This window comes from Athene cunicularia, assembly GCF_003259725.1.
Source record: "Athene cunicularia isolate RWA chromosome 12 unlocalized genomic scaffold, athCun1 chr12_part1, whole genome shotgun sequence".
In the NCBI taxonomy this organism is placed as follows: domain Eukaryota; kingdom Metazoa; phylum Chordata; class Aves; order Strigiformes; family Strigidae; genus Athene; species Athene cunicularia.
Window position 1 is genome coordinate 2,718,418 of NW_020799116.1, and position 12,934 is coordinate 2,731,351.

The window sequence follows — 12,934 nt, forward strand, 5'->3', positions numbered from 1 at the left end:
GTGCTAAGAAAGGAGAGACATCTATCACAGAACAGCTGACAGAGCCTGAAAGCAGAAAGTCTGCCCCGGATTCGGCAGCCGGCAGTCCTTGAAGGCTGAACAGGATGCGTCAACATTTTCACTTCTCAGCTGAGGTTTATGACATTCATCTTTTTACTTTTCTATTCCCGCTTCCCAAATCACCTCTGCCAGTGCTTGTCCCCTCTTTGATTTTCACTGGGGAAGCTACTAACCTCTCAGCACGAAGCCAAAGCTGTTGCCTTCCTTGTAGAGGGACACCTCGATGGTCTTGGGAATAATGCCAGCACTGCTCTCTGGCACTAAAGGAAGAGAGGAAGACCCAGTTATTCCCAGATAAACCTTTTCCATGCCACTCTGCACAATAACATCAAAACTCATCCAAATGGCACTGAAATTAAAGTCCAGCCCAATACCTTTCCTGTCTAGAGGCAAAAAGAGCCCAAACTGGATGTGTGAAGCTTCGGCTGAGCCAACCATCATGTTTTAGGATGATTTCACCAGCTCAGTGTTGTGCATCTCCCCTCAAATTTGTCTTGGTTAATACTCTGACATTCAAGTAAAACTGTCTCATTTATCAACTGGCTTTAATGCATTTGGCATTACTCAAAAGCCAGAAGCTTCTGCCGCAGATGGAAACTTATTAAAAAAAAACAGCAGCAGCATAAGGAATCAAGTCACCAGCTGACCTTAAAGAAAATGAAAATCCCAAATCCTCAGTACAATAGGTTGGGGTTTTTTTTTTCCATTACCTCTCATATTTTGACTTTAAAAAAAGATTAAGTGAATCCTTTAAACTGATCCTAGGGGCAATGCAGTAATTTTATATTAAATACACAGTACTATTTAATGTACAAAAGTAAAGAGAAAAAGAAAGAAACTGTTTCCGTCCCTTGCCATCTCCTGCTATTTAATGATTTATTGAACTACTGCAGTGAATATGGGACAATTTCCCAGTCTTCTCCATCCAGAACTGCACATGGCATTTCAGCCTGGTCCACTCTGAAAAGATCAATTCCTAATCTTCAAACCAAGTGCAGTGAATGGCCATGAGGATAATCAGAAAAAAGACTAAGAGCTTGACTTCAACCTGGCAAACTGGAGCTGAAGGCTCCCCTAGGCACATCTGCGCTAGCATTTTCCCTTGGCTCAGCAGGGGCTTTTTGAAGCCAATCTCCCCACTGCCCTCACTGACCACATTGGTCCTCACCGCCAAGCACCCTGAGGGCTTGCAACCTGCACCCAAATTTGGGTTAAACTAACCCAAAAGAAGCGAAGGCACGGTACCGCCTTGCAGGCAGGCAGCCCTGGGCCCCAGGCTACAGTAAGGCCAAATAAACCCCCAAAACACTGTCCAGCATGCAGCTGCTTTGCTCCTGCTGCTGGGCACAGACTGCTACCAGGGACACAGGCTAAAAATACTCCAAAAGGGAAAAGCTCAGGGCACAGGAAGGCTCCCAGCTAAAGGGTCATACTCGCATACCAAGAAAAGGGTATAAAGCATCCACAGATGAGTTCAGAAAACATCCAATTTCTGTCCTAAGCATCCAAGCATAAAGTCCTGCAACAGCCTTTCCTAAGATCAATGGGGAGCGGGGAAACCTAAGCTTGTGTTAACACAGGGCTTGGTTTATTCATTAAAGAGATGATGTGACACAGTGGCCTGAAAACTAGACTTGGATTTGCAAGTTCTCTTCCAAAGCAGGAAATTATAAAGTGGGGAGAAAAATTCAAACCCACAAGCACAAGCTATTGAATTGTACTATATTTCTGCTCTTTGCCCAGGGAAGGAGAGAGGCACGCAGCAATAACAAACCATCACCGCAGATAAAAGCCCACAATGAACTGGAGCAAGGCAGTAATTGACAATTCCCTGTATTTTGCAGTGCCTCTTTGTCTGGATTAGTCATAAACAGCATCAATAATCTCATTGGAGAGAAGTCACTATTTCAGTGTGTTCTTCCTGCTCCTTCAGAGGTGGAGACATTTTGCACCGCTGCTATTGATTGAGCCATGCGGTATTGGCACTGCTCCTTGGCTGGTAAGTACAGCTTATCAGATTCCTGATAGCCAGGCTCACAGCTAAGGAGAAAGGTTAAGAGCTGTCATCTCTAGTGAGCATGAGAACATAGAAAACTTGAGCCACAGTTTGTTTTACCGAGGTTGCATGCAAAAGCTAACTAACCTTTACAGCAGAACAGAGGGGGTAATGGATAGAGAATCAGTCAATTCGTATTATATATTTTTTTTTCTTCTTAGGGCTTCAAATGGTCATTTATATATCCTTTTCATGTAAAGGCAGCACCTATAGCAAAGCTATAAAGTATAAGATAGTTTCCTATCTGGGGCAAAATCTTTAGATTTCATTAGTTTTGTTTTTCCTGTCCTCTTATTTTTCAGTTGTTCTATTTCTTCTGCCCAATTATCCTGTGATTGATCTGGGTAACTAAATAAGTAATAACTGGGGAGATCGTTTTCACAAAAGAAAGACTGGGACAAGGAACTGTATCAAGGAATTTATTTTAATCAGAAAAAAATGAGGGCAAGAGCACAGAGTCTTCCACATCAGGACACAAGCCCTGGTAATGTGAGTTGGGCTTGCCAACTTCTGCCGAGGCCCCTTAGCTGGAAAGCAGATTGCTCGGGCTTCCCTTCTGAAAACACAGCACACTTCAAAGCATCTCGAGGAATAACAGCACTTTCCAGAGTTCAGAAAAGAGGATCTGGCAATGCATGCTTAAGGCTGAATAAAACCTCCCATAGCCACACTCCAAAAGGGAAAAACAAGCTGAAGCAGCATCAGGAGGCAGATTGGCCTGTGCTACCGAGTCACTCCGAGGCAAGACAGACCTAATCAGCCATCTTCTGCCAGTGTGCATGAACAGGCACCCACTGTGCTGGAAAAAGCGCCCTGCTCCGCCTGCACGCAGCTCTTGCAGCAGCCACCGCAGCGCTGACGAACGTCAGAATGCCCCTGGCTACTGCCTTGGCCATGCTGGCTAAAGCATGAGCAAGCCCACATGCACCCCAGAACAAAAAGCAGCTAAGCAGAGAGAGCAGCGTTATGAGAGAGGCACCCACCGGCTGGCGGAAGCTCATACTCTACTTCCAGCACTACCCTTTCGCCCACATTTTTCAGCAGGCTTATGATCTCATCATGCCGCAGCTTGGTCAGGTTAATGCCATTCACTGACTTGATGTAATCCCCGACGTTCAGCTGGTCACTTCTGCAAATAAAGGAAAAAAATAAAAAATAAAAATGCAGTGGTAGCACAAAGTCTCTGCTATACTCAGCCAGGACATGCCTGGCTAATCTTTGGTAACTGGAGAACTTTCTGAACAAGCCACCGATGTTGGGCTGATCTTAGCTGCTTGACTGCATGTGCCTGCTATCAGAAGGAAGTGCTAGAACTGCAGCCATCTATCTTTCCCGGTGTCAAGTGTTCAGATCTGTACATACAGCAACAATCACGGTCTACATGTTCACAACCTCCCTTCTTGTTCTGTTCCCATTCATGTAGAGCAATCAGTCAAAGAGAAGCACACCAAGAGCTGTCTGAAAAAAATCCAACAGGGAAAAAGAAAACATCTTTCCCTTTGCCTGTTTACTGCAAAATTGTTCCATTACTCCTTCCCTTTTTCTGCTTCTTGGAGCTTTTCTTCTCCCATTCCTTTTCTCAGCCAATAACATTCCTCAAACACTCAGTATTCAGAACAGATACAATATTAAACCACTTAGCTTGATCAAGATGTATTGTACCATGCAGCTCTCCTGACAAGGCTGCCTAATTTCACAGAATCCCAAATATCGCTATACAAAATTTCAGAGCATAATTGCACAGAGCATGGGAAATAACTCAAAATAGAAGACGTTCTAATTATTGAAGCAACAACTTTGCATTTTGGACCACTTGAAAAAAGGGAGTCGGGGCCAACTATTTTAATTATAACTATATTCATTCAGTAGGTAGACCATGCAACTATTCATCTCCAGTTTTACTGTGCTCTCTGTACCCCATTTCCATTGCTCACCTTGCAGCCAGTCCTCCCGGCCTCAGATTGGAGACTCTTGGCTTTCCATCTTTGTCTGTGCCACCTGAAATGGTTAACCCCAGGGTGCTTCCTTCCTTCTTAATCAGCTCCACAATGGTGACCCCTCTGAACTCCTCTGAAAGATCAGGAATAAAGACAAATATCTCAGTGAAAGGTATATTCCTCCCAATCCCAAGGACACCCTTTTCCTACAGGTGGTGGGAGAGCAGACCTGGGATGATTTATACAATTATCTTCCGCTTATTTAAAGTGAAATTGTGAAACAGAAATGTGTCCTGGTGGACCCAAAGCAGTGGAGGAAAAGCATTTGCATGCAGGTCTTTCAGGCAAGACCAAGCAGGATAAGGCAGGGGAGTGAGAGCTTGTGAGAGGATAAAAACTTTGTGCTGGAGGCAGTGGAAGGACTCAAACCAGGGTGATGGGATCCAGGCAGTGGTCCAGGGACATCATCTCAGGAATTATGTTTGATATGGAGCGGGGTGGGTGTCAGGAAGGCTGCATGTCAGGCAGTCACAGTTACCAGGTAGGAGGATGCTGTGGACCTGCAGTAGCTGCCTGGATGGACAGAACAGGGTGTCTCTTAAAATATTGTGATTAAAAACTTATCATGAGACATCAATTCAGTTGGGAGATAAAGAACATGACGTGGAGAGGGGTGGGATCCTGCCATCAGCAGGGGAAGGAGGGGGAGGCATGACCTTCGTTCACTGCACCCTGTCTAAGTCACACTTCCTGCACGTTACCCACCTCATCTACAGCTGGAACTGAAGACACAAGCCACTTTTACAACACAACTGGCTCCGCTGCCAGCCATAATACATATGGCAGAGTCAGGTTTAGGGGTTGCACACCCCACACCTGCTGCACCAGTACTACCTCTCTGCTGCAGGCAGCATACATTTTACCTTTCTTTCAAGATCACACTCTTGTCTCTCCAGCACCTATATATAAGCCCAACTTGATGCCAGTTTTGATCCCATTACAGTTCACGGTTGGGTTTTACAAAAACAGGGTCCCTAAACTGTTCCAACTTGTGGATTTCATATGGAGGAGGGGAGTAAGTTAGCAGGTGAGCCAGCACCGGCCCAAGGAAAGACCAAGAGCTCTGCAGACTTGGCAAAAGGCAGCTCCACATTAATTCACATGACAGCACTCGAACCTTTAGCTCAAGGCGGGACTAGCCCTGGGGCAAATCAGATGATTTTCATGCCTTCCAGAGCCTCCTCTACAAAGCTTTTGCAGAATTTGCTTACAACATGATCCATTCACCTCCACTATCCCCAATGTACTGAAATCTCCCACAATTTTACAGGAGGCAAACAGTGTCCCTCACACAGGGTGCCTTTTTCCAAAGTTGTGCAGGCGAAGGTGGCGATGGGCATTGGCAGCACATGGCAAACAGCAGTGCCACAGCTGTGGACTAAAACCCACGCTGCAAATGGCCCAGGAGTTTGTTGGCACAGCAAACCCCACCAGGCTTAAATGAGATCCTCTATTTGGAGAGGGAACATTTGAAACCTCTTGCACAATACCACTTCCAGAGCAAGGCAGGGTGTCTTAAATAACATATTGACACAGAAGATCTGTGCTGGTGCAGGGCTTCCCCTCCCATCCTTTTTCACTGAGAGAAAACACGGTGTCATTTGGCACTGTGGTTTCTCACCACTAGCACTTTATTCCTTGTGTAATGCCACCATGACACCAGAAATTGCACCTCTCTTCAAGTCCCTCTGTGTACTACTACCTGTTTTGTAAAGCACTTCCAAGAATAATCCATGCACTTGATTAATGCAAGTGGGGAACCTCTTTGCAATCTAGCACCAGCCTGGAAGGCATTTAGGCACTGCTGGGCTCCCATTTAACATGGCACTGGCAGCTCATTGTAAAACGTCAGGTCCATAATGCTTCTGCTCTTTAAACTCAGTTTTGATCCCTTGCCAACTACAGTAACTTAGTTTTCAATTCACCAACCCAGGATCCCAGGGGCTGACAGAAACTTTGTGGGGGCTCCCCGCTGTGCTGGAAGGAACACCATCCGGCACTATCCTGCAAATTTCCTCTCAACTACAGACATGACTGATCAACACAGATGGTGCCACAAGGGGAGATTATTAGCTCTTCAATGGGGTTTAATTTTGATCCTTGATAAGTGTTTAAAATGAGAACTCCCAGAGTGCAATTACCCATTGTTACGGGTTCAAGGAGAAATCACTGCTCTGAAAAAAGGCAAGTCCCTGAGATCAATCTATCAAAGTAAGCAATAAGGGATTTTGACCAATGCCTCTATAAATCTACCGCCGCTACCAGAGACACACCGTGATGTAAAAGTGAGCTGGTTAAACAGGATCTGGACCTTCACAACATAGTCTAAGTGCCATATGACAGTAGTCTTGGATTTCTATTGGCATATGTGCTTGGATTTTGCTACTCGAAGCATTCCAGGATAGGAAGAGCACACGTGAATTTTGCCCTCCCATGTTGAGATGTCTTAAGGTGGGGTTGCTGGACATACTGGCTTTTGTGAGCGAGGAGTCAGCCTCTCCCCATCAGGGCTGCGGTACAGTGGCAACGTGTTGCAGAAGCCCCAGAGGATGTAGAATATCCCCTAGGAAATTTGCTGAATGATGAAGCAGTAGCAAAAGGGCCCCCCATTTGCTCCCCCATCCCCTAAAACACACTAAACCAAACCTGTGACTGGGTCAAGTTCAAACAGACTCTATTAGGAAGGAGTTGTCCACAGCAGCCCATCCAAATCTGCTGGCAGACAAAGCCCAGCACCAACAGCAGGGTATCTACTACCACTTCTCCACTCCCTCTTCAGCCCCTGGGGGTGTTTCTGCAGGGGAAGGTTTATCTCACACAAAAGTCTTCTGTGACTGACTAAATATCAAAACAAACTTAGTCACACACGGGAAATACTAAGCTTGCCAGACACTGCCAGCCTCCCTCCCTCTGGCGAGCTCAGATCTGGCAGCTCTTCTTCCCTCTCTCCTTTGCTGCTGTTTTCCTCTTTGTGGGTGTCAGCCAGCACAGGACCCAGCCCCTTCCTGGCTCCCTGTAACCACCATCAGTAGTTCCATGCCAGACTGTGATTGCACTGTAACACTTGCTGAGACCAGTTACCACCATCCATTTCTGCCCTCCAGCAAAAGTCTGGCTGATAGATGCACCAGAATGGGTGGTTTGGGGGATTTTACCCATTTTAGTGGTAGCCAGGTAAAGTGTAATGGATGCCCCAATGTTTTGGAGTGGGAACTAATCCCCTCCTTTACCTGGGATGCTTTGCCTCCTGGAGACCAGGGCTGTGTCCATCCCACCAGAGTCCTTGCTCCCCTTCGAGTAAGGGCCATCGTCTGTGAGCAAACACAGAAGCTGAAATTAGTACCAAAAATCAACAAACAACAGAACCAGAGCACTTTCAAAAGTTTGACCTGGTGACACCAGAATTGGGATCACATCTGTATCACAGACTGTATGCAAGAAAAAAACAACCCTGGCTTTGCACTGCGCTGTGTGGGCTATCTTGCTTCTTAGAGAGGGAGGGCAAGAAACAAGAAGGCAATAACATTATCTGATTTATTCCTTTTGGAGCTAATCCGTTAGGAGAGAACAAAGTTCCCTTACTTCTGTAATTATGTGGAACAGCTGAGGACAGAGAAAGCTGTAGCATTAGTCTCACAAGTTTTAAGCCTGTCATTATGCTTGTGAAGAAACTTACGGTCTTTGGAAATGGAGTTATACATCAGGACACTAACAGGGCACTAAATCACTATACTTGAACGAAATTGCCTATTCTTATAGATCCCATTATTTCAAAGTCACATTTTTCTGCTGCTGTTCCACCCTCTGTATAGAGAGTGCCTTCTCTTAAGTGATTTAAAAAAAAAAAGTTAGAGAAAAGAGAAAATAGTGTCATGTGCTATAAATGCATCGTCCAGCATAAGTTGAAATTTAAATTTAAAAGTATTTAAATATCTTTGTACTATCCTGTTGGAAGACAACTATATGGCACTGAAGTTATTTGCAGAGAAGGGTGCGTGCTTCTACAGATTCCATTGCCATCCATCTAAAATGTCTACTTTTATGGCGTTTCCTAAAAAGTTGGCGCTTTTTCAATCAATAATTTCCAGTAAGCCTGTAGTATCAAATAACTCCCATTCTCAGTGACCACATTCCTGGATTGCCCTTCCCAATTTTTCAGTAGCTGTGAAGGTTTAGAAGTTGTACATAATAGTATAAAATATGGGTTACTGAAAACGTTATCCATTTATTACTGTCCACAGCCCTTAGGTAACTTAAATATAAGTTACAGAGAAGTTTTTGTCTCGCTGTGTACAAAGGGAACAACCACTTCTGTTCAGCCCCATTCCAGACAGTGGTCTGTACACAGAGAATCAAAACCAATGCTCAGTTTGCTGGCAGCCCACTTTCCCCACAAACAGAAAATCACGTGGGTTACACTTAACCACTAGGAGGGGAATTTTGCTCAAGGGCTTGAACATTTTTTAGAAGTAAAATGAAATGAGGTTCTGCCTAATTTCCAAAAACAGAAAAAAAGAAAAAAAAATTTATCTATTTTTAATTCTCGTTGCCCCAACTGAAGTAACTTCACAAACTGACAACTCAGTGAAAAGTTTTGGCTGACGCAAATGTGCACTTCCAACCAGAAAAAGTTTCAGCTGAAAAATAAACACCATTTAGTTTTTCAATGCAAATTTTGCAGTCCATAGAGAGAAAATGTAGATATCCGGAGTCTTCTCCTGCATCACCTTGAATTCTTTTCCATCACCACTAAACTGAAGATTTCTGATGAAGCAAAGACTAGCACTCAGCACGAGACCAGCGCCAACCTATCCTAAGCCACTGCTGCCAAAACACATTGAGCCTTGACCTCTGTGGAACAGCGGAACAAAGCTCTGCCTTCTAAAAAATAAGGGGAAGAACAGGTAGGATAAAACAGCACTGTCCTGACCGCGGAGGTCTTGTAGTGTTCCTCAACGCTGGCAGTGAAAGCAGCAGCACTTGGCTAGAGGATTACAGCAAGCGCCGAGGTGAGCCCTTGATTTCACACAGGTGCTGGTACAGCCTGGCATCAGCTCTAGGAGCAGAAGGCTTGAAAATGAAATCTGCCTTTTTAATAGCAGTGGTTCTTCGGGTGATGGGGAGGCCAGGGCCAAGGTTAATCTGGGCTTAATGACTCTGGAAAGAAGTTTAATTTACTTGGGACAGTTTAGCTTCAGCATCCAATTTAAAAAAAAGAAAAAAAAAAAAAAAAAAAGAAAAGCCTTATGCCATCTCCTCTTCAGTAGCTGTTTGATAGTGATAAAGATTCAGAGCTTTCAATCACTGGTACTTGTTGTCCATGTTCATCTTAATTTCTCTCTCCAGAAGGTTTTTCCTACTATCTTGCCTTACCCTCTCTCTGTTGCCCCATGCCTTGCAGAACTGTGCAGTCAGAAAACAGGGATGGTTTGGGAGTGCAGAGGCAAGGTGGCATTTCCTGGGGGAGCAGCAGGACAATGCCGATCCAACTGCCCCCTGCCCATACCACTCGTCCAGCAGCTACAACCTCCCTTTATTTCTTTCCCAAATGCAGCAGCATGTTGGAAGAGAAACCCCAAACCAGCAGCTCAAGATACTCAGCATGAGGTTGCTTTTCCAGCCTGCAAAAGGCACCTGCAAAATACCTGCAGGGCTGGAGCATCTCAGTGCCACCAGAGCATCAGAGTGCCATCGGTCACACAGGAGGCTGCAGGTGGTGAGGACCACCCCAGCACAAACCACCTTCCACATGAGAGCGTTGCTGCCAGCTCTGACCTCAGGTAACACGCTCAAGGCAGCAACGTTCTGCTGCGGATGGGATCCCTGCGTTCCTGGGAAACCACGCAGGATGGTTCGAAGCCAACTCCATCATCTGCTGGCAAAGTAAAGCAATCAACCATCTGCTTCCCACAAACACACCGCCCTGCACCAGCCAGCCACCAGCACCCTTCCGCGCTTCGTCGCCCCATCGCAATCCCAATAAATACTGACATGAAACCCCAGTTTGCTAACGGTTACCCTCCCTACCCCAGTAACTGTTGGCAGACATGCCTCGGCTTCCATTTCAGCAAGCAACAAGGTTGCCCCTGCATTAACAACAGCTTCCACCACCAGCCAAGTGGCAAGTGCAGCGACCCAAGGCGCAGTTGCTGCCGACAATTAGCAAGGCGCCCCCCGCACAGTCCCGCGCCGCTTCGCTGACAGCCCTATCAGCCGGCAAATAATTAGCACCGTGGCTTCCCTTTCCTCTATTGCTTCTCCTTTCCAAACTCAGTTGATTATGCAAAAAAATGTTTGGGTTTTTTGCTCATTATCTGGCTAAAATGTTTGAACAGGAAAGGAAGCTGCCACACGCCGCCTGCCGAAGTGTGAATTGGCATTTGCTTGCATTAGCATCCCTGCCGTGTGGCTCTTTGTTCATTTTCAGCCGATTTCCTGCTCTGCCACTCAAGCTGGTATTAATGAAGTCAGTTTTTTCTGAGCTGCTGGTTGTTTGGTGGGTTGGTTTTTTTTTTCGGGGGGGTGGTGTACTTTGGTTTTTTTTTTTAAATAAACTCCTTCTCTTTGTGCTTGTAGCCATTTCTCCTGCCTAGCACAGCATCGGTTCAGAGGCAATGCTGGGAACTAGCCTGATTGCTCAGTCGGCCCAAATCGCAGCACCAACCCAAGCACTGAAAATTCATGAACCTCTCTACTCCCTAAAATTGGGAAAATAACTTACTTTTTTTTTTTTTTTTTAAGCCTGCGTGGGTTCCTTTTGCAAAGCAATCAGTGCTGGAGCCATTAGAGGCGTATTTTTCAAGCTTTTTCTCTCACACCAAGTGGGCCAAAAATTTTTCCAAAGGAAAAAAATTGTGTAATTGGTGATTTTCAAGCAGCGGTGTTAATGCTGGCTCTAGATCTTTCAGAAAAGCTCACCAAGTACACAAGACCCACAATAAAAACTGAGAGCACAACACTTTCCATATATTGATCCTATGGGAATCTGTGACAAAATAGACAAGTTCCTGTAAGTTCTCTGACAATAGTTTTTGCCATTTCAATGTCTTACTAACACCAGGAAAAGAAGAGCTCCGGAGTCCCTACCCCTACACACATGACAAAGGTCTCCTCCCCTGCAGCAGCAGTGTTTTACAGCAGTATACGTCTCATGCGGTGACAAAAAAGAAAAGATAATCCCATTTTATTCCCTCAAAAACAAACTTGACAAATGAAGGAGTAGGAAAAACATCTCCTTGCTTTAGGTGAAGTACCAGGGGCAGGAAGAAAGAAAGTCGGGGCAAACTCCAATATCCCACCCTGCTGCCAGACAGTTAATGGCAGCTCTCAGCAGGGCCCATAGCCAATGGCACTTCGGTGGCTCTAGTGCAATGTGTCACCTCCAGCCAGGGCACTGTAATACTTTATGCTCTTGCTGTTTAATTGAAATTGTGCCAGTAGCATCCTGGTTGCCAGGCAAGACCACTCAGGAGCCAAAGACCCTCACTGGAGGCACCATCCCCTGGACAAGCAGCATGGAAAGTGGCACAGGTTTTCCTAGGAAGCATGAGGTGAGGGGAGAGGTCAGCAAAATATAGGTATTTTCCCACTAACTTTCACCCAAATAAAAGAAAATTGTCAGATACAGTCTTCTTTTGCCTCTCCCCCTGGGGAAACCCCAGCTGGGACTGGGGGCAACGCAGCGAGGAGCAGCTACTGCCCTACAAAACCGCTCAGCCGTGCAGCCAGGGCCTGGCACAGGAACACCTCGACTGCAGAAGAGATGGCCCAAATGGGACCAAATCTGCCTCCTGAGCAAAGCAGGCAGCTCAGCCTTGGTCAGAAACCATCCATTTCCAGGAAAACCCTGTTGGGCACAAGACAAAGAAGGAAGTCGGGAGGGGAAGGCAAAAAAAAAAAAAAAAGGAATAAATAAAAAAGAAAGGTGAGGGGACATTTGAACTGTTTCACTGCCTGCTCTTGCTTTGCTCAGGTTGGGTTTTTTTTCCTCATTCTCTGTCTTAGCATCTCACCACTGAATGTAGGCCCTGGGAAACTTGACGGCTCCCCAGCGGCAAGGTGCATCATACTGGGAGGTACTGGAGGGGCACTAGCAGCAGCAAGAATAGCAAGGAATGGGCAGACATTAGTCTCTTGGCGAGTAACTGGCATGGGGTTGCACAGCCAGAGCTCTGCTGCCTGTTTCATACACGCCAGTTGGCACCTCAGCTCCAGTGACGGCCGGGGGGCCGTAAAAACGTCCTGTCACCTGCTCTGCCACCAGCACAATCATTTCTCCCTGCTTTTTTACACCACTTAATGTTTTGGGGATTACTTACTTCTTCCCACTATGTTAGGGGAAAAGACAAGAAAGGAGAGGGGAATAGCAGTTGTTAATAACAGCAATCCAAACATGAAGGGAATAAAGACGGTTAACTGGGGGCATGGGGAGAAGTGGATCTGTGCAGCGTCCTCCCTGTGTGCCCAGCCCTGCAGTCTGTCCTCCTGATGGCCACCCACCCAGTCTGTGTCGTTGGGTTGGGGTTTGGTGAGTTTTTTGGTTCAAGATTAAGAACTGGGGTGAGACAAGTTTCTCCACAAGCAGAAGAATTTCACCTCCTGATTTCTCATGACTGTCTCTAATGTGGATTCTCTTAGATCCAACAGCTTGAACTTACCTCCCCTGCCCTTGTCTTCTCACTGAGGGCACAACAGGAGTCTCTCCTCTAACCAAGATGCTTGTTTGCCCATTAATCACCTAGAAGCCATCTGACTGATATGTAGGGGTCAGATGCATACATGTAAATCAATCTGAACTCCTAGGAAATCCAATTCTCTAAAT

General features: G+C 45.9%; 1 protein-coding gene across 8 annotated transcripts in view; it reads right to left on the reverse strand.

The window, feature by feature from the left end:
* GRIP2 (glutamate receptor interacting protein 2) overlaps positions 1 to 12,934 on the reverse strand; it is a 286,822-nt gene that overhangs the window by 54,990 nt on the left and 218,898 nt on the right. For all 8 annotated transcript variants that reach the window (XM_026857408.1, XM_026857411.1, XM_026857406.1 and 5 more), the window contains exons 2-5: positions 7,344 to 7,424; positions 4,051 to 4,186; positions 3,100 to 3,245; positions 234 to 320 (exon numbers count right to left, since the gene is read on the reverse strand). In XM_026857408.1, the coding sequence (XP_026713209.1) occupies positions 234 to 320; positions 3,100 to 3,245; positions 4,051 to 4,186; positions 7,344 to 7,424 (450 nt within the window). The remainder of the gene's footprint in view (positions 1 to 233; positions 321 to 3,099; positions 3,246 to 4,050; positions 4,187 to 7,343; positions 7,425 to 12,934) is intronic.